Source organism: Zonotrichia leucophrys, chromosome 5 (assembly GCF_028769735.1).
Source record: "Zonotrichia leucophrys gambelii isolate GWCS_2022_RI chromosome 5, RI_Zleu_2.0, whole genome shotgun sequence".
NCBI classification, from domain to species: domain Eukaryota; kingdom Metazoa; phylum Chordata; class Aves; order Passeriformes; family Passerellidae; genus Zonotrichia; species Zonotrichia leucophrys.
Window position 1 is genome coordinate 33,533,322 of NC_088175.1, and position 22,002 is coordinate 33,555,323.

Here is a 22,002-nt window from a genome sequence, read left to right on the forward strand (position 1 = left end):
AGCTGCGGAGCAGGAGCTCATCAGCCTTGTGAGGAAGGCTGCATGAGAACCCTTGCAGTACACAGAGCCTGTCCAGAGAGTGCAAGCAAAGCAAAGCAGTGCTTAACAAATTTCCTCTAAATAGCTGAAGATGTCAGCAGGAAGGAACAACCTTTTGGGGCTGCAAAGGGCTCACATTAAACCAGTGGAGCTGCAAGTGGGATCAGGGCAGCTGGAGAGATAAACCCCATGCTCCTGCCGGGCTCAAAGTGCTTTTCCAGCTGTTTCCCAAAGGACGGGACCTGTTGAGTCTCCAACCATCCCTACAGGAGCAGCTGCCAATGCCTCAGGGAGACCCAACCAGAACCAGCCCACATCTGCCATGTAAAATCCCCCCTGGCCCTCAGCTGGGCCAGCCTTCCCACACTGGGCCACAGATCACAGTCCCTCCATCCATCACCTCCCCAATGAATTGTGGCAGATGTGTCACTGGCCAAAGTGTTACTGCCAGCCCCAAGCTGGCATGCTTCAAATAGCTGCGCACTGTGATACAAATTGTACTTTGATGAGGTACATTAGGCAATCTGGACAGCCTTAAACAGCCTTGATGAAGACAGAGCAAGGGCTGTTCGAGGTGGGAGGAACCTCAGTAGTTTCAGGGCTGTTTGCTGTTCCTTAAGCTAACATTTGTGCAGCCAGTGGGGCTGGGGCTGGCAGCATTGAGGAGTTCCATGCTGGGTGGGTCTGCCCAAAGGCAGAGCTTCAAATGACCAACGAGTGACCCCCACAGTGGATGGATCTGAATCCTGGCAAGCATCAAGAACACCTCACTCCCATTAGTCCCATTAACTTTGTGGGAAGCAGCACTCCTAGGAAGGAAAGCCCATGCACACTAACAAGCACAAGATAAATAATGTTCCAGAGGGGGAGGAAACAAAATGCAGGAGATGGTTGCTAGAGAAAACCACCCGGGCAGGGGTGAGAGCCAAAGAGCAGGGAAGGAAACAGGGGACAGGAGCCTGAAGAAACCCAGGGGAAAGGTGGTGTCCCATCCTGCTGAACCCTGCAGGAACTGACAGCACTGAGGCAGGGAGCAGCATGAGGGACCTGGATGGGAATTCTGCTCACTGGTGGTTTTCTGACTGCTGGTATCCCTGAGCTGGCTCCTTTGTGGCACCTTGGAGGCCTGGTGGGGTTTTAGCTGAGCAATTTCTCAAGTTTAATTTCCAAAGTACCTTGCAGGGAACGACCTCAGTCCATATGTGGGACAGGTCCCAGTGGGTGCCCTGACCTTTGCCTGGCTGCTGGTGCCATGCAGCCCTGTGTCACTGCTGTGACCTACATTCTGCCTCCCCAAACATACGGCCTTGCACTTAGCTGCATTAAACCCACAGAGCGCTGCATAGGGCTAATTTCCGATCAGGCTGTCAGGAAGTATTATGTCAAATACCTTACAGGAGCCTAAGCATATTATGCCAACACAGCTACCTTTGTCAACCAAATCTGAGATCTCATCAAAAAAGCAATGCTGGGCTTAGCCATCCTCAGTGCCTCCGGAGCAAACCCATCTCCAGGGCTTCTCCTGGGTCACTGCACCCCGAGCGCTGCCCAAACTCAGCCTGGGGCTGCAGCTCTGCAGGGAGCAGACCCAACCCCCTACCAGGAGCCAGCGGAGCTCGCGTGACACTGAAATAAAGAGTTCATGGAGCAAGATCTTTACTCCCACATTGTGGGTGGGAAAGGCTGGGTGCAGGGCAGCATCCTGTACCAGGTTACTGCTGCTTTTGCATGCTCAGCTCTTGTCCTCCTTGACTGGGACCCGTGGTCCAGGTGCTCCCTATGCATGAAAAAATCTTGTCTTTCTCAGTTATCACTCGTTATTGCCAGTCACACTAGGTACCAGAGCCTTAAAGCTGCTCTTTAATGGCTGTGCTTGTGCCCCCCTCAGCAATGCAGCAGGACCAGCGTCAGTCCCTCCCTAAATAATTGTTTTAATTAGCATTTCCTTTGATGTAGGTGATTAACAGAGGGCTGCTGGCAGGGCTTCCATGGGAACTTTTGCAGTGGGCAGGCAGATAAGTACAGTCGTCTGTACTGCTGTAGCACTTAAACGTTTTAGTATCAGCCTCCCCAGTGGCAGCCAGTCAGTCTTCATTAGCCCCTCTGAGCCTTTTCTAATTCTGCCAGAGGCTGGAGGGGGAAGGAGTTTACAGCCCCTGCACAAGCGTGTACCCTGGGTGGGGTATGGCCCTGTCTGGCTGGACGAGCAAACCCTGAGGTAATGACCCCCAGGGAAAGAGCAGATCCTCGACTACAGAACCCTGGGGGAGTTTGACAAGGAGCCAGGGGAAGGAGAGAAGCTGGGCTTGGGTACCAGCCAGCAAAGGGCTCTCAGTAGTGCCTGGTCAGCAGCCAGCAACCACCACTTACGCATCCCCCCATCCCCAAAGTCTGCAGTGAAAACAGATAATCTGCAAATTAAAGTTTCCCTGCAGTGGGGTGGCAGTGCCCCACGCTGTGCTGGAGAAGGGACTGGAGTCCATCTGCCATCAGAGCCAGCTTCTGATCCTATCAGGCTATTACTGTATTATTGAACTGGGGATTGAGGGACAGGCTTTAATAGCTGCGATGGTATCAGGGGTCCAGCATTAAACTCCAGGAAAAGGCCATGAAGATGAGCCTAAGAAATAGAAAGAACCAAGCCTAAATGACCACATCTCATGTTTTTGCAGTGTTTGCTATTTACTCCAGCCTCTGTGAAATTGAAGAGCTCCTAGCTGAAGAGCTAGGAGCTCAGAGGGTAAGGATGAAAGGCCAGGGAGATTCAGGTGTTTCCTGAGCTTGGAAAGAGCAGGGACTCCAAAGACCAACTCCACCAGCCAAGCTGAAACAGGGCAGGATGCAAGGACAGAAAGGCAAACCTCAGCAGCTGCCAAAATCCATGTGCCTGCCTGAAGCTCACTGGCTGGCCAGCCACAGCTGAACTGAAGGCTCAGTGGGGTGGCAGAGATCAGCTGCAACTCTCCACATCCACACTGGTCCAGTTTCAGCAACAGGTCCTCCTGGAGACTTCTGTGTCCGGCTGCCTTTTCCAGTGGTGGCATTTGCTCCCTGCTGTATTCACATCTCCCATTGCTCACATTTTGCCTGTCCTCCTGAGTTATTTGAGCAGCTTGCATGGGATGCCCAGTCCCTCCCCTGTGGCACCACCAAGCTGGAGCAGCCTGGCCTGCATTGGCAGGCAAGACCCTGGCACAGAAGGTGGATGCTTGGAGACCAAGTAGCAGCATATTGATTTTCAGATCAGAGGCAAAGGGGAAGCCTCACGGTGTCCTCTCTGGGATGCTGGCTCCTGGCAGAAAGAGCTGATGCCCAGGGCCAGCATCCTGGGGAAGCAGCTTGATCCCTGCCAGCTCCTACTGGTGCCACATGCCATCAACAACTGCTTGAAAGGCAAAACAAAGAGGAGCCGAGGGAGCTCACTGGGAGCAGATGAGAGGCACTTCTGCTCGAGATGCTGTGGGAAAAACAAATCCTTGTGCTCGGCAGAGTGCACAGAGTGGCTGTATGGGCTGTATGAGGCAGGAGCTGGGCAGGGAGAGGGGAGAGGCCTCTGCTCCTGGGGATGAGGGGAGAAGGACACGGGCATTAACTGGCTGACAGAGTGGCAGCTGGAAAGACTGCTTTGCCTTCCAGCTCCCTCGTGTGCTGAGGACCCCCTCCATGCAGAAGTGGCAATGGCATGATATTCATGCACTGCACACCGAGATCCCAGTTAGTGGTGGATGGCTCACATGCTGCACACTTTAATTAATTTGCCTTTTCCTGTTGAAAAATAACTTCTCTGACAGATTAGGATTGAGCAGAGAGGGCAACTACTCCCTAGCCAGCAGCCTGAGCAGCAACTGGAGGAACCAGTTATGGGGCTTGGCTTTGGGATCAGTAGCAATGGGAGAGACTCCCCACACACCCAGCTGTGACCAGGTCCCTGCCTCTCCTTCCAGCCCAGCACATCTCCTGGTGGTCACATACAGCTACAAGGTCACCCCACAAAAGCCATGTGTGGGGTGGGACTTCTGAGAGGGGCAATTAGAAGTACTTGGAGATGGAGCAATAGATAAGCCAAGGAGTGAGGGCAGAAAGCCCAGGACTCACAAGAACAAACAGGCATCACCACTTCACTGTACCACCTGCCAGGGCTTCAGCAACTTTCTCTGGGATCCCAGGTCTCCCTCCAGGCAGTGCTCACCCTCTGGTGTGGTCCAGGCCCCAGAATGCTGGAGCATTCACTGGCTGCAGCAGCACCCATGCAGGTTTCCATCTGTGATGGATTCATACAAAAAGTCCCCTTCCAGCACGGAAGTTCCAACCACTACCTCCTCCCACTGCCCCAGGTTTCTGGCACATTCTCCCTTCCTAGCTAACCTAAATAATCTTGTATCATCAGCTGTTCCCCTCCTCTTTCAGCTCATTAGGGCTTTTAGAGAACACTGGCTCCTACTGAACCCGACCAACCCACCATTAACCTCATTCTATGCCAAGAAATGGCTCTTACTTTTGACTCCAATTCCCACAGCTTCTATCTCCAGGAGGACTCTACCCCTCACCCTTGAGGTGACTAAATTTCTTTAATAGCCTCTTGTGAGGGACTTTATCAAAAGAGCCTTTTGAAAGCTAAATAAAATTCTCTGCACTGTATTTCTCGTTTTCCTAGGATTTTGTTAGCACATTTAAAGGCTCCTGACAGTCTATGGCTGAGAAAAGCTTTCACTTTTTAAGATTATTTCCTGCTCCTACGCAGCAAAGCTCTCACTTTGCCTCCTAAATTGGGCCAGCAAGTATGCACAGCTCTGGTTTGGTTTCCTGAAGCAGCTCTTGTTGAATTTCCATGTTGCTCCTGGCACTGCATTTGCCTCAGTGCTGCACTGTCACACTGCAGTGAGCAGGTAAAGTTGCAAGGCTTGGGGAAGGAGCCCTGAGCTGCTATGCTGCTGTCCCTGGTGTGGGCAATCCCACTACCTGCTCTTCTCTGCAGGGCTCCAGGCCTCAGGTCACCACACAGACTCAGGGGTGTTGCTTGAGGACACAGTTAGATCATCCCTGCCTGAAACAACTGAGGAAAACTGCTGGGCTGGAGCAGAGTAGTCCAAAGCAGATAAAGACTTTTTTCCCACACGAAGCATGGGAGGCATAATAAATAAATTGCATTGGGCTGCATGTGGATGAGCTCATTGCCTAAGTGGGCTCAATTTTGTCTCGTGTCCCCTCCTCACCCATTGACACAAATAGCTCCATCAGGTCTCAGGCAGGGATAATCTGGGCTTTCTTGGGTCTGAAACAGAAAAGAAAAACACTGCTCTCTGTACACATAAGCCCATCACCACTGAGGGCATCTACTCAGTTGTGTAGCAACAGCAGGTCAGCTAAAAAGCATGTCTGAGGCAGCACCAGAAGATTAAGCCTTTCCACACCCACTGTGCCCACGGCTCCTGCTTAAAGCCTGTAGGAAGGCAGGCTGCAGTCAGGCTCAGCTGATAGCAGCCTTTTGCCCACAGCTACAAAGCTGCCTGCTCTGACCAGGACTCCACTCTTACCTCAGGAAGAGCATCCCCTTCAAGTCTTGAATGGAAAAGCGCTTTAGAGCTTCAGACACGTCCCATGCCAATGGCAAAGACAGTGGCTGTGGTTTGCTCTGTCTCCCACTGGAGCTCACCCCCTGCTCAGCCACAGTCTCCAGTGGGGGCAGGTCAGGACCAAGGGGATGCCACGGGCAGAGCAGGCCTCAGGGCTCTGCACAGCAGCCTGGCCACAGCGCCCAGCAACAGCGCACGCCAGGCTCTGAGAATCTGCCAGCACAGGGCGAGGCAGCCCACAAGACACTTCTCCAACTGAGATGGAAATTTTTCTGTAGATAGCTAGGCTCATTCTGAAAATGGATATCTATAAATGCTCTGCAACACATCTACCAAGAATGGGCCTCAAGGTTCTTCCAGGAATCATGCAGGGAGAGGGAAGAAGTGATGTCAGGCTGAGCTGGAGCAGGTTTTTTTCCAGGTTCTGTTTTAGTTTGTTTTCAAGCAGAGCAATAAACAGCTCTGTCTAGACCTGCACTGCCTTGTCTGTCCATCTGAGACATAGCTCTTCTGGCTCTCAGCTGCCAGCACATCCTCAGGCCCCTCCACAGTAAGGCAAAACAGGGATGCATGAAACCTTCCTTGCCACACAAGGGAATCCCATTTTTCAGGCTGCTCTCCTGTCAGATCAGGGATGTGGTTGGCTTGGGGCAGGTTTTAGAGCCTCATTAACACTCAGCAATGAGGCCTGGCAGCAGCTGATTTGATTTAAGGTTCATCTCCAGGCTGTGATTTAAGGGAAGATTTGCTTAATGTTCTCTAACAGACTCTTCTGACTGGGAGCTTGAGTGCTGCCTAATGACAGACTTATTTATTGTAATGTCTTAGCAGCAGAGAATCTAGAGGAGCTGGGCAGGAGCACAGCAGCTGCTGGCAGGTGCTCAGACAGCACTGGAAACATCCCTCACACCACAGTGGTAACAGAGATCTGTGCATTCCTCTATCCAGAACAGCCAGATACTGCAACCCTCTTCTGCATCAAGGGGTCAGCAAGACAGACCACTTCCTGCTTGCCCAAGATGTTCAGTGCTGCACCTCTCCACAGCCTTTTACACAGGATAGGTGAAACGCTCTTCTTTCTCCTTGGTGCAGGACTTGAATGATGGGAAATGCAGAGGTGCCTGCTCATCTCCAGACTGGGTAAAATGTGATTTGCAAGTAAGAATCCCAAATGCAACTCCTTGTTTCCCAGTTTTGGAGTTTCAACTCACAGGCTGAGCCAGCTTTCCTCCGGGGAAAGGGGTGGTCATCATCTGACATTTGCATGCTGCCTAGAGCTTCATAGATGAAAGTATCTGTCCCCAAGGCCAAAGACAGAGACAACCATCACATAAATGAAGACAGGAGGTCAAGCAAGGGTTTGTCATATTTTAATGACATTGATCTTTGGTGTTTCCCTCGTCAGCACTCACACTCTCCCCGTACTTCCTCCATAAGCCTGCTAGGGATGGAGAGTTACAAACGAAAAGGAAAATCACATTTGAGACTAAAAACAAAGTATCAGAGCCTTGACTTCTCCACTAGAAACTACATGTACAAGGTCAAGATTTCACATGCAACACCTTACATCACAGACCCATACCTCACACCCTGGCCTGGAGCTGAAAAGAGACTTCCTGCCCTCTGTCAAGGATGTGCAGCTCAGTCCTGGCACCACGAAACCACTGGAGTGGCTCATTCATGTTAATATTGGCACAGCTTAGAACATCCTTGTGAGAACTGCATCCTGACTAGAGAGCAGTAGCCCTTGTCCCTCTACCTATCCATACGGCATCTCTGCTTCGGTTCCTGCCAAGTCCTAAACTAACTCTAAAAAGGAAAGACTCCATCTGTGAGCATATCCTGAGCCATGCATGTTCTGGTGAAGCCCAGTTCTTCCCAGAAAAGACCACAGCATAGGCAGGACTGGTCTCAGAACACCACACTCTGGGGGAGCAGTGCTGTGCTATGGAAAGCGACTGTGGCCTGGAAGACTCCTCCACTCCAGCAACAGAGCTGGAGCATCACGCCTGGGTTTGCCCAGTACTGCCTGTCTCCAGAAGGATGCTGCAGGCCCCCTTCCCTTTCTTCACTCTACTGATCAGCTCCATGGGTATAAAAGGGCAGGAAAAAGGAAAGGAAAAAGGCTTTACAAAGGATGACATACCAAGTTGCAGGGCTTAGCTCTGGAGATGCCATGGGGCTTCAAAATTTGGCTGATGTGCAGCAAGTGTGGTTTGTATTCCTGTTAACTCCTCAGCAGTGGGAATGTTGGAAGTTAAGTATGCTTTCTTTCCCATGGCTTCCCTTGCAATTCTTATCCCTTCCCCCATCACCCAGGATAGAGAAGCCCTCTGAACCACCAGCATCCTGTTAGAGCCACCCATCCCTGCTCTTCCAGCTCCTGGCCAGCTGTGAGGTACAGGTCTCTGCTGAGCAGTACAAGGGTAGCACCAACACACAACTCAATCTCTACCTGTTCCGCGACTCCCCACTGGTGCTGTCATTACTATAGAAGTTGGTACTGTCAGAAAGATGGTTATTGTTAGTTAGGTCACTGTATTCAATTGGTCCCTCGGTGTCCATGGAGGACTGGGCCTGATCTGGCAGATCCAGGTCACCAGCGCTTTGTCCTTCACTCCCACTAGGGGCTGTCCGTGGGCTCAGGCCACGCTCCGGCAGCTGCACGGACTCCGACAGGATCCGTCCCTCCAGCTCTGTGCCCAGCTGCTGAGAGGTGGACTGCTGTGCCGACGTGCCCTCAGCTCCAGTGGGCTCTGTGCCAGTCTGAGAGCTGCGGTGGATCCGGTGGCTCACAATGATGTTGTTGCCAAAGCCACCCATGGATGCCATGGTGGTGCTCTGCTCCCTCTGAACCACGGCAGTCATGCCACCTTCTGCCATCAGCCTTTGAATCCTGCTCAGGGCATCCTCCCCACTGGCCCCATATTCTGGACCTTCACCTGCAAAAGAAAGCAGAAGCAACTCTGGTGCACAAGGCAAACCACGACACAAAATAAAGCATGCTGAGTAGTTGCATCATGCAGTGTGTGGTGCTGGGACAGAAGATGAAGGTTCTATTCCACACAGACCCCAGTATTTTATTTCCATAACTTGCCACTTGGTTAAGTGTAAAACAAAGGCACTGAATTCTGTCAAGAAAATCTTGGTCATTTCCACAGGTAATCCTCAGAGACTTGCATGCCCAAGCCCTGGAAAAGCAGGTCTCATCTGGCCATAAAGATGGGGGAAGGGGTAGTAGTCAAAGAGGCAGGATGCTTTATCACAGCTGTAGAGATTATCTCTACCCACGGGGACAAGAAGAGAAACCTCAGTTTTCACTGCAATAAACCAAACAGTTCACCATGGTGTTAAAGAACCCCATGGCTTTTCCTACTTCACCTGTTTGAGAAGTAGGCAGATGACACACTGGCAATGTCCCCAGTGTCAATCTAGGGAGGACAAAAGAAGCTGGCCAACAGCAAACAGAAGCTACAGAACATGGTCTTCCATATTAGCCATGATCAAGTGTGTAGGCTCCTGCTCCCCTTGACTGATATCTTTTGAGGAATACAAAAAAACCATCTCAAGACCTACAGTCTTTGTCTACTCTTATCTCTGAGGCTTCCCTTTATTGTCAGGCTGTAGTGAGCTCTGAGAGAACCATCGTCACATACTCTGGTTGCTCAAGATTACTTCAGGAGAACAAAATCTCACCAAAGAATTGTCCATGTAGAAGATTAAAACACCATGACAGGGAAGTTCATTCCAGTTCAGTTTCTCAACATCCTCCTTTTGCTACAAACCCTACCCGGAGCATTTGGGGATAACAATCTGTAATAATAAACTGCTAGAAACATTCCACAGTGGGATCTTGCTGATTCTTATTAAAGAAATAAATCTCACTCCCACCTCTATGAAGCTATCACAGTGCTGATTTGAGGAGAAAGCCATGAGCTCTCCTGGCACCAAGGAAATGAACACAAATGTCAACAAGGCTAGATGCAGGGAGGAGTTAGAACACAATAAAAAACAAAATGCCACACTGACTAGGAAAACAAAAATACTTGGGGCTGTGGAGTTTAATATCTTTATCCATGATTTGGATGAGGAGATTCTAGTGCACTCTCAGTGAGCTCACAGATGACAGTAAGTTGGTTGGGAGTGTTGATATGCTGGAGGGTAGAAAGGGTCTGACAAACAATCTGGACAGGCTAGGTCAAAGGCAAAGACCAACTGCATGAGGTTCAACAAGGTACCCTTGAGTCACAACAGTCCCAGGTGGCACTACAGGCTGGGGAAAGGGGGGCTGGAAAGCTGCTCAGCAGAAAAGGTCCTGGGCATGCTGGCTGACAGTGGCTGAGCATGATCCAGTGTGTGTCCAGGTGGCCAAGAAAGCCAATGGCCTGTATCAGCAATAGGGTGGCCAGCAGGATCAGGGAAGATTGTCTCCCTGTACTCCGCACTAGTGAGGCCACGCCTTGAACCCTGTGGCCAGTTTTGGGCCCCTCGCAACAAGAAAGGTCACTGAGGTACTGGAGCACATCCAGAGAAGAGCAATGATGCTGGTGAAAGGTCTGGAGCGCACGTCATAAGAAGAGTAGCTAAGGGAACTGAGGTTGCTTAGCCTGGAGAAAAGCAGGGTCAGGGGAGACCTTATCACTCCCTACAACTATCTGAAAGGAGGTGCAGCCAGTCTCTTACCCCAGTTAACCAGCAACAGGATAAGAGGAAATGGCCTCAAGATGCACCAGGTTCAGGGCAGACATTAGCAAGAACTTTTTTCACTGAGACAGTGCTCACTCATTTTAACTGCCTAGGGAAGTGGTGGAGTCACAATTCCTGGAACTATTTAATAAATGACAGGACATGGCAATTAGTGCTATAATTTAGTTACATAGTGGTGTTCAGCCAAAGGTTGGACTTGATGATCTTGGAAGTGTTCTCCAGCCTAAATGATTGGATGATCATGTATCCAGCATGAGAGCTAAGATACTCAGCAAAGTCCACACCATGCCACTTGAGAGATGCCATGCAGTCAGTCAGTGACAGCTCATTCCCTTTTCTCATGGGCTCAGTAGTACTTGCAACAAGCACTGCCAGCATCCCCTACCACAGGACACAGTGAATTTCATCCTCAAGGAGGTCTGCTGACATATTGTCCTCCTGCAGAAATATTATGGACATTAAGGGCAAATTTACATCTTACCAGTAGTGCAAGTAGATTCCTGCTAGGAAAGCAGTAAACCTGCTACATGCACTATACCTTGCCCCTCAATTAGAGCATCAGTGGGACCACAGAGACACCTGTAACCACATGAGAATCTGCAGCACAGCCTAAGAGGAGAGAGCAAGAATACCCCCTGGACAGAGCCTGACCCACAACTCTAGCAGAGAGATCCTATTCAGGATGTGGCTGATGCACGAACTAGGAACTTGGCTGACCAGTACAAAGACTGAGGACAGAGGCAACTATTATATTGGAAAACTCCAGTGTGAAAAACATGCATGCCAAGGGATATTGAAACATTAATCATGAGCAGAACTAAGTGGAAGTTTTGAGAAGCATGGTTTTGGATTCCGTCATCACTTCCTTCTGAGGGCATAGTCGTACTTCATTACCAACCATCTGGCCAGGCTGGAATGGAAGCTTAAGAAAGCCAAGATTTGCAACCTGGTCTAGAGACATGCCAGACAGGCCTAGCTACACAACTCCTGAAACAGCAGGTACTGTGCTCTTGATAGATCACTTACAATAAACGAGTCCAGTACAGAAGCACTGGAACAGCAAAACAGCAAGGACTCCCAGCCAGCCAATGCTCCTCAGCATTACAAACATATGCTTCACCACAGCAACCCTGGCTCTTCCCTGCCCCTAAATTACCATATGCCATGGCTGAATTTCCAATGGAGGCATCTCCTTCCTCAGAAGACAGGCAAGGGCTGATGGCACAGCAGGAATCAGTAAGGCATGAGCCTTCAGATCCCAGAGATACAGCAATGCTGGAAATTCCCAGCCCATCAAGAGCCAGAAGTGAGCCTCACCATTCAAGCAGCCAACAAACACCTCTGCTTTGGAGACTGTCCTCCCCTTTTCCTCTCTCAGGTTTCAATGATGACTTGGGCTGACTAGTTCAGAGCAAAGCTTGCTGTGCCATTTGCCTTGAGCTGAGCTACAGCACAGATTCACACACAGCCCGTTCCTACTGCCTGGTGACTCCCACACACATTCTTTCACCAGGCTGCCAATGCAGACTACATTAGTATTCAGAGCAAGTGAAATAAGCTGACTTCCATTTGGTGAAGGTTCAGGGTGGGCACACAGGCACTTACCCAAAACAACAGCAATGCTATAAACCACACACATATCAGCTTGCTGCAGTGCTGTGCTCCTACAAATGTTTTCTACTGTAACCAAAGTGACCTTTCCAGAGGTCCAAACGCCTGTCTATTCCAAACACAGAACAAAACATTACTCTTGAGAGCAATTATCCCAAAGACCAGAGGATTTCTGTCAATGTAGCTGTCTCAAACATTTAGCTAAATATTCCCTAGCTAATGCATCTGTTTTAAAAAGTCCTCTATGCTACTCCAGCAAGACAAGAATTTGACACAGAAAACTATGCAGGCAAAACATCTTGCAAACTTTTGATGGAGTTGGGCGTAAGGCAGGGTGTTTCCATTTCTAAAGGAAGTGCACTCTGAAGTACTTATAGGGAGTACAACTTGTTTATCTCTGGAAATGGATGGCACACTCCTGATGGAATGCAAAGTCCACAGAAGCAAGGATGAGATCAGACTCCCCTGTATCTGTGCAATATACTGACATTGCTCTTGAATTTTCTTCTGTTTTCAACATTCTGCTTTGTAAAACCAGCAGTAGTTAGGAACCATGTTTGCAAACAAAGCTTCAAAATTAGAACAGTAAGCACTGCGGAGATATCTAAGTCTTCAGAGAACATGAAATAATAGCTCTGAGGTGTGAGCTGCCCCACTAATTCAGATGCTTAAAGATAAAAATATCAGCATTTTTACATTAATTCACCCCTTGCATAAGAATAGAAAAGGGAGGGGCACACCACAGTATAACCAGCTATGAATAATTATATCTCCTTTAATGCCACAATAATTACTTTTCTTTCCAACCAAGCCCAGAAACATGTTCACACTTCCTTTCTGAGGTAGTTAATGCAAACAACTCCACACAACTCAGAAAAAATACAACTGGCTTTAACTTGTAAGAATTTTCTTAGTAATATCTCACCTTGGCTATTCATATGAGTGAAACTTACTTTTATAATGAGAGTTTAAAAGTAGCCCACATAATTTAATCCCAAGAGACCCAAGTACTCGGAGTAGATCATGCTGTAAAGGCTTCCATAGTACATACTTCTAGAACCTAAGTCTATTTTTTGGTAGTGGTTTTCAGAGGATTTTAAAGAGAAACCAAAATTTGCAGTTCTATAGGACATATGACGCAGATTTTACAGATGGACGGGCAGATGAAAGGCTAAGGGATCTACCCACGTTTCTACTTGAAGGATGAGAAGCAGATCTGGAAGCTGATCCCTGGTGTCCCAGTTCCCATTTCCACACTAACTACACAAAAGTCACATCACATCTGACAAGAGCATTGCAAGAACGTGTTCAGCTAACATCAAACAACATGTTTCTTCTTGTTAGCATTCATGAGGCTCGGCTGGGGACAAAGTATTCCTGCCCAAGCAGCCCCTTGACACGTGTTCCTAATGTCTCAGATTAAATAAATTACATCACATGCAGGCACACTGATTGCTTCTAAGTGCTCCTCAGGCACTCCCAGGATCCTTTGCTTATATCAGGAAAGTTTTACTTGCATGTGCTGTCTTTTCACTACCAATAGTTTGAACAGACTGAATCTCACAAACCCAAGCCTTCATTTTACAATCCTCTTCCCTCTCAAATGAATCTGCTGCAACATCTGAAAGCAGTTGGAATTGATGGAAATTTATATTGGCTGGTGATAAACACTTCAACCCAACAAGTTAAAAACTGTATATGGCATGACAGCATATGTTGCTCCCTCAAAGACAGGCAAAGTAGCAATCCAGTGACAGAAAATATTCGGATGGCTACAATTTCAGTAACTCATGACATGTGCCTACATGCACAACAAGCACTGAGTTTTAAGCCCAAAAGACAATGCAGATGGCAGGAAATCAGATGACATCTACTTTTCAGTTATTTGTTGGTTTTTTTTCCTCTTTAAAAACTGGATTACTTGAAAGACAGGTTATCTCCCAACAGCCAGGGGACAGTGCGGGCCCACTATCAAACAAGTGTCCTGCAGCTCTGCAGAGGTCCCTCTCCCTCCGCCTGCAGCAGCTTTGGCAAATTGCAGACCCTACAGTTACTGCTCCTTGCACTGTATTACAAAGATCCAACAGCCTGAACAAGTGGCAGCCACAGCCTGACCCAGTCTGGACCAGGAATTACAATTTTTAAAGGTTAAAACTTTGGGCCATTAAATCTCATTAGGAATTTTTGTTGGGTTTTAAGTGAGATTCAATCTGCCAGCTGAATACAGATCCCACTCCCATTATGCCTGTCTATTTGCAAGGAAAACATAGTATAACGCCCAACAGATTGTTTCTAATTAAGGGTGCCTCAAAGTTACAACTCTATCACTATTTCCACTATGTCTGTCAGCTTAAAAGAAAACAGGAGACAGTTCAAACACTGTTTTAAGCATTTCTTGGTACCTCTCCTAGTTTTCTCTCAACTCTAACTACCTTTCCTTTATGTGTGGCGTGGAAGAAGAGTTCACAAGTCCGCTATTAACTGCTGCAAAACAGAAAGATTTAGACATTAGAGGGATTCACTTCTAATAAAGTCATCATATACTCATTCCTCCAAAGGAGGCAGAAAGATAATCAGAGCAGCAAAGTCCCCGCAGAGCTTTGCATGAGAAAAGGAAACTATTTATACCCGCACAGAACTTAATTAGATTTCTGATGCAATTCTGCATACTCTCTTTTTTTTTTTGTACAGTAAGCACATATCTGCAAGAAATGCCCTGAGCCAGAATTCCCCACAACAGCAGGGCTGACAGGACAGAGGACAGAAACCCACTCTCAGGGTGGCATTAGCCTTTCTCTTTTTTTTTTTCTTTTTTTTCTTTTTTAACCTTACAAGGGTTTTTTTTCAGTTGGTTGGTCAGTTGGTCGGGGCTTTTTCACCCCTCATGGCAGGGCAATAACTAGACCACTTTCCTTTACATTACTCAGAATCACACTTGATTTATCCATTGTGCTGATGATAATGCTGCTAAGCCTTTACATAGTGATTTCCATCTTCAAAGCCCCATACAAAACACTAATTAATCTTCACAGCCCCTGGTGTGCTGTACTATGGGAAGATTAATTCCCATTTAGTAGATGATTAATAATTTGCCCTGGGTCATACTCCAAGTTACTGGTAGCACATTTCTCACATTTCTTCTCCTTTTTTTTTTTTTTTGCCTTTTTGCCCCTGACATCTAGACCATACTATTAGGAAACACAGTTTTCCTTCCAGCAGGCAGACTTACGGCACATACAGTGGGTAAATTAGCCATCAGAAAAGCACCACAGCACCTGGTCTTGCCTGTTGCCTGCTGGAACACACTGGATGTGCATCACAAGAGTTGATGATGCTAGGAAAATGGCTGGCTTACCATCACAACCAGCCAGTAATGCTCATGTGTAATGTGAAGCACAAAGATGAGCCAGACCACCAATGCCACAAGTACCTGGCTGACTGCCTAAGATGTTGGTAAAAGGAGAAGAAAATTTGTCTCTCTGCTTCATGTCAATTCTTTGTACTATTCTTCTGTCATGTATTACTATTGATTGTTTTGATCCTTCATCCTCCTGACCGTTATAGTCTTCACAATTCCGTATTTCAAGTTACTTTTGAGTCCTTACACAGTACTTTCCACTGAGGATACAACTGGCATAGGAACTGACCAACAACAGGTAAAAACACCTTGGCTCATCTCTGAGGCATGTGTTTAAACTGCAGTAACTCCTTTGTTCTACACACCCCAATACAGCTGACAGGAGTGACAGCTCATTTTGCAGGTGTGGCCATTTGCAAGGGGACATGTGGTAAGTCAATGTCTGAGATGGAAATTGCACCACATGTGGAACTTACTGCTCTTCTTCCAAGCAAGAAAGAGAGATGAAGAGAACTACCTGTCCTAGGCTTGTTATTTACACTCCTTTTCTTCCAAATGTTACATGTTTTTCTTCTTTGTAAAGATATCCTGCCAAGGCACTGGTAAAGAACAGCCCTTTCCCCGTCTTATTAACAGTCTAGTTAAAACCTATGATATAGATCTGGAAATCGAAAAGTTAAAAAGAACAAGATAAAGAAACTGTCAGATGATTGCAGAACAGCAGGAGAGAGAAGCAGTGTCAGAGAACTCTGCTGGTTTAACTGATTCCAAAAGCCTGCAGCATCAGCCATCATGGCCTTGATGCAAGAAGGTCCCACACTGTATCATGTTCTCAGTCTGTTCCACATTCAGTGGAAGAACCAGTTCCCATGAGTTCAGCATTTGTCCAGACAGTCTGTGTTCCAGCCTCATTCACACGCCATCAATTGTACCAACCTTCCAGAGAGGTTAATCTCAGCTCTGCTGAGATAAGCAGACGGAAACCCCAGCGGGCAGGAATTTCCCACTTAACTTTGTACAGAAGAGCTGAGATCAGAGAAACACAAAGCCATATCACACATGCTGGATACTACACAGCAGAAACTGTGGAAGAGTCACGTACCAAAATGTAACTTTCAGAACGACAGAGAACAAGCAGGCATATAGGCACACACAGGCATGCTGTGGGCTACTTCCCAAAGCCAAGGAGGTTTATCATGAGCCAACAACTTCAAAACTCTCTCCTTGATTTTCTCGTCTTTCCTATGTATATACTGCCCAACCCACATCTAGCCAAGCCTTCAGAGCTGAATGAAAGCACGAAGTTACAGTATTGAGAAAAGAAGCCTGGATAAATCAATGTTTTCAACAGATTAGTGACGTTGTACAGGAATTGCACAGTAGCTGTTTCCAGCTCCTTACATATTGATAAGTTTTCCTGGACTGCTAACCACTAGAGACATTTTTGTATAGCTCAACTGGGCACTCATCACGTACCTCATCAATCAAACTAAACAGTATTCTCAAAGATGCTTTGTGAGAAGTGATTTACAATGATTTACAGAAGTGATTTTATTTTGTATCAAAATGTTGAGCTTGTGAAGCCTGCAGACCTTTGGCATAAGTTGGAGGATCAAGCTGAACTCTTAACACAGAGGCAGAAAGGATAACTCACTGCAGCTTGCAGCCTTGCTGATGGTTAGGAGATCAGGACATGTGTGAGGAATGAAGGCAGTACACGTGATTCTACAAAGAGACAATGATCTGGAGAAGAATGAAATTTCCTTCCTCAAAGCATGTGAAAAAGACTTTTCATATGGCCAGAGATTCACTCTCCCGATCATCTATGCCTGGCTACAGGCAAGTTAGGTGGGAGAAATCTTTGTTGAAGAGATAAAAGGAGTATCCAAACGCACTGACAGGATGTGGACCATATGTGGAAACTCATAAATCATGAGGTAAACTCTGTCAGGTGAACCACTGATTGAACTCCTACCTTCACCAGTCCCTGCAGAGGCGGATTCCTGCTCCTGTACCTCCCTCTCTGTCTGAGTCTCAGCATTCTGCAGCTGAGGCGCCAAGGTCTGGGTACCCTGTGATGTCACAGACGTGGGGGGATTGCGGGGTTGTAGGCCTATAGCATTCATCAGGCCCATGTCCCTGTCTGTCCTCCACGTAGCTCTGCTGGTTCTGAAAAGAGAGAAAACCAATTAAGACCAGGATCACTGGAGGCAACATGCCCAAGCAAGATTGAAACACGAACGAGAGGCTCTTCTTGCCTCCACTCCAACCAGGCACCTGCTTGCCAACATGAGGATGGGGATGACAGGAATTGTGACCTGCACTTATTTACACGCACTGGTCTCTTGAGTTTCAATGGAGTCTTAGAGTCCACTCGCCCTTCCACAGAAGCAGCAAGTTTTACAGACACTGAGAGATATCCCTGCAGCATCATTAAGCCTGCAGAACAACTGTCTTGGAGTCACTGCGTTGAGGAGGCCCACAATGTGCAGTGCAGAAGCACAAACACACACAAAACCTTCTGCACAGCAGGGCAGTTTTAACTTCCATGGATGTGGCCTGTAGCCTTTCCCTCCTCAGGACTTCCTAGTTTGCCAGCATCGCATATGAATGCACTCCAGCAGGCATTTCAGCCCATTCCGGTCAGACAAGAGAAATCCTGTGTTCTCAAAAACAAACAGGAACCACCACAAGGCTCACTGGCTTCTCAGACTCAAACAGCTGAAGTGCACAATGCTACAGCTGAATCTTCACAATGCCACAACCCTGTTTTGTGAACTGACCCCTAAGTGCTGGGAACAGTCACAAGATTCAAGGAAAGATTGCCTCATTTACAACCTTTTTTTCATAAGGCTTTGAAACCGGCTACACTTTTTTTTACTCTCTGTTTGACCCAGTTCATTCGGCACCAGTATTTCTGCCTTCAAGCTGCCATTATACCAGACTGAGTGTGTACTGTCAGAAACTTAAGTAGTGGCAATATCCACTCATACAGCAGAGTAAAGAATCTCTACTGCTTATTTTTCACCCACAATGAGACCAAGGCTGTAGGACAGCCCAGATATTTGCCCTGCAAGCAAGCTCACAACTTCCTTGGTATGCTGAAGCTCACAACTCAGAAACACAACTACCACCCTCTTGCTGAGAACAGCTGGCTTACAGAGAAATACTTGTCACTATGGCAAGAAGCAGTGGACTGCAGCATCACCCTTGTGCTCAGAACAACAACATGGGCATCACTGGACAGACTGAAACAGCCAATGGGGACATTAAGGGATTTAGCTTTATTTTTAGACTTTATTACTGAGAAACAACTGTCCCATGACGAGTAATTAAAAAGATGAAAATCAATCACTGGGCCGGCACCATATACTCGCCCTTTTCTCTGCCAACTCCCCTGTTCTTCAGTTACCTTCCAAAGGCCATTTGCTTTACATGGTGTTTTTGATGCATCAAGCCCCACATGTTCCTCTCACAGCTGTGCTATGGGGGCCCTGAATGACACATGTACTTTACTATCACTGGCAGTTTTGGGCACTGAATGTCACTTCTGGAGGAAGGCCAGGTGACCCAAGCAGGCAATACCAAAGAGGGAGAAAATTGCATACTTAAAGCTGCCCGTGGTAAGGGAACAAAGAAATTATGTCAGAGCTAACAAAAACAGCAGAAAGGGTCAGATCTTTCTAACCCAACACCCAAGAGACTCACCCAGGCCGCTCAGTACTCCTGCTGCTGGAATGCACAGTGAAGACATTCTCATTCAGCTGGTCCCAGTGGTACTCAACTCCAGAGTTTAAGGCCCTTAAAATGCCAAAGAAGGAAAAAATATTAGTATGACAGGAAAGTGTTCAAGCCAGCACACATTACACCCCCACAACATAAATAGTCTTGATTCCTGCCCTACAGAAACTGCAGATCTAGCTCACAGTTCACATTTTCATTAAAAGGATTCATCACCATAAACCACCTTGCAAACATAGTGTGCTGTACTAACAGATTACTCTGGAATATTCCATTCACTTCAATTCATTATTAGCATCAAGACACAGCAGAGAGCAGAGAGATTTTCAGGAAATTAAGACATACAACTGTCCGTATAAAATCCGGTTACCCTAACTCCAAGTAACTAAACAAAGAACTGGAATGGAAAGGCCAATTCTCCCTGTGGTGTCTGCAAGCACTTCCTCCACTAGGTAATGGTCAGTAAGACACTGCCCTTATTCAACATTTAACTTCTTTGCAAATAATTCTCATTCTACCTATAGATAATCTCTACGCATCCATCCCACTGTGGAGCAAGGACAGATGTAGAGGATATTTTAACAAGTTTCCACAGAAGAGCTTGTACTGCATCAACAGCATGTGTGGCTGTTGATGAAAAATCCAAACTTCAATTTTACATCTAATGCTAAGTATAATGGAACCACCAATGCTCTGGAAACCTCTCACACAGCATTTCCCCAAAAGATACACCAAGTCAGGGCTTACTACTCACAGGAACGGACAAGGGTATTAACCACTCCTGAAGACAACAAGCAATCACAGAAACAAAACCACCATAATGCTGCAAGTACACATCCCACCAAGAAGAGGGTGAGAGCAAATCCAGCTCACTCTGTGCCATACAGAAATGTCACAGGACAGGCATTCACTATGCAGTCCCAGGCAGCATAGACATCTCCCACCTACTGATGTGTTCCACCTTCAGAGGCACTCTGGGCTGCATTTAGCATGGAAGGTACTTCCTGCAGTTTTTTTGTCACACCATGCTGATAGCTCACATGAGCTGCCTAAGAGTTTTGAAATGGTGCTGTGCACCACCACATAGTTGCTGGACTGCACACACCTGATTGTGCTGGGTGGAGAGTCAGCAGTGCTGTGCAGTTGTCACAGAAAGGCAAGTGGGGGGAAAAAACCCACAAACCAACAAAATAAAACCTGTGTAGACACAAGGGAACTCTGTCTGAAGAGCTGGACTTCCATCACCCTGCAGGCAGGCTCAGAACTAGGGGTAGTCCCATAATCTGAAGAAAGGATTTACGGCAAATAGTTGGTAGCTGGTTATGGCTCAGGCACAAACGAGATGTTTTACATACACATAAAAACTGTTGTCCCTGTAAAGAGATGCCTCAGCAGAATTGGCAAGAACCCCAGCTTAGAGGATGCTGCAGGTCACATATGCTGCAATGGGAAAGCAGTGTGTACTGGAGGCCTGGGGCTGGACTGCCAGGATGACAGCACCCCAGGTTAGGACCCAGGGTGAGAGATGAACAAAATTAGGTTAACAAAATCACACATGGAAGCTATAAGAAGTAACCAGCCATTGCTTTTTCTTTTTTTTTTTTTTTCTTTTTTTTTTTTTTTTTTTTGTGATAAGCTAGTCCTGTGTTGCATTATAACTCATGAAAGCAGCTGCCAGTGAGATGCTGATTTACAAAGGTTTCGGAGTTTACTGACAGATGGTAACTTGTCACTAAAACTGTGCCAGTCCCTCTGGCTGCTCCATCCCCTGCCTAATATACTGGCTGAGGATTAGCTGTCACACTTTGCTGTCTGCGAAGCAGCACAGTCCCTAGGCAAGAGAGACTTTCTGACCTCCTAGTCAAAATTTCCATTAAAAGTCTAGTGTACTTGGTATCTACAGCTATTACACAACAGAGCCAAGCTGACCTGTGCTCTTTTCCCTCTTCTTCCACACACCTTCATGTTTCCTAAAGAACAGGCATGGTCCCTCACAGCTACGAACATTATTAGTATTCCTTGCCAATGTGTGCCTTACTTGTCTTTGCCAGCTTGCCAGCTCTCAAGACAAGAAACCACAAGACCACAAAGCTTCCCCCAGGCCAAGATGGGAGCTGACAATATCATGTTTCCTCTCTTCCCCCAAACACCACGTTCCTGTAATACACAGAAAGTCCAGCTCCTACATACACTTCTACCTACACTTCTTTGAGTGGATCAATTTTACTTCTACAAAAGCATCATGGTAGCAAGCTGACATGCAGTACACTCATAAAAAGCTGCTGACCATGCTCCTACCTATTCTGCAGTCTCACTACTCTACAATTAGGTTGTTGGACTGCAAAGTCCACTCCAACTTCATGCTGTCAGTTTGCACATGGTTAAATCAACAGGCATTCAATTTAATGCGTAACTTTTCATATTGGTTTTAAACACTGCCATTTATCAGCTGAGCTTCGCTGCCAGGGTCCTGTTAGCTATTTCTCTACTGCCAGAGAATCAAGGGCTTTGCCTTCCTTCCCTACAAGGAGGACCTGTAGCAGATGGAGCCACTGCTCTGGCCGCTGACTCTGGGAACACCTACAAACAGGCTTAGGCCAAGGTTGCAACAACTACACTTGGCCACGATGGGGGTTCAACATTCTCAGCACCACTTTGACCTGGCTTTTTAGTTTGGTGTGTCTTCCTGCTGGGCAAAAGAAGTGGCTCAGAATAAACAGGTGGCACTCCCTGCAGAAGTAAGCACCTTCACTGCTACCTTTCAGGAGTCTCTTCTTTGGCCAGCTACACAAATTACGCTTTTCCAAATCTACCTCTTGCAAAAGCCATAAGGCCCTCAGCACCATCTCTGTCCTCTTTTGTATGCATCTGGGTATCTCTGAGCTGGAATCCACATTGATCTCTTTACATCCCTAAGATCAGTATCATGATTGCTCCTGATTATGTTTTCCAGCCTTTAGATGAGCCTATAGA

The 22,002-nt window shown here is 47.1% G+C and overlaps 1 protein-coding gene across 2 annotated transcripts in view; it reads right to left on the reverse strand.

Annotated features, from left to right (window-relative positions):
- Nucleotides 1–6,966: 6,966 nt before the first annotated feature.
- The window catches only part of AMBRA1 (autophagy and beclin 1 regulator 1), a 125,984-nt gene continuing 110,948 nt past the window's right edge, over nucleotides 6,967–22,002 (reverse strand). For both annotated transcript variants that reach the window (XM_064714473.1, XM_064714474.1), the window contains exons 16-18: nucleotides 18,997–19,089; nucleotides 17,264–17,457; nucleotides 6,967–8,554 (exon numbers count right to left, since the gene is read on the reverse strand). In XM_064714473.1, the coding sequence (XP_064570543.1) occupies nucleotides 8,064–8,554; nucleotides 17,264–17,457; nucleotides 18,997–19,089 (778 nt within the window). In that variant the 3' untranslated portion in view covers nucleotides 6,967–8,063. The remainder of the gene's footprint in view (nucleotides 8,555–17,263; nucleotides 17,458–18,996; nucleotides 19,090–22,002) is intronic.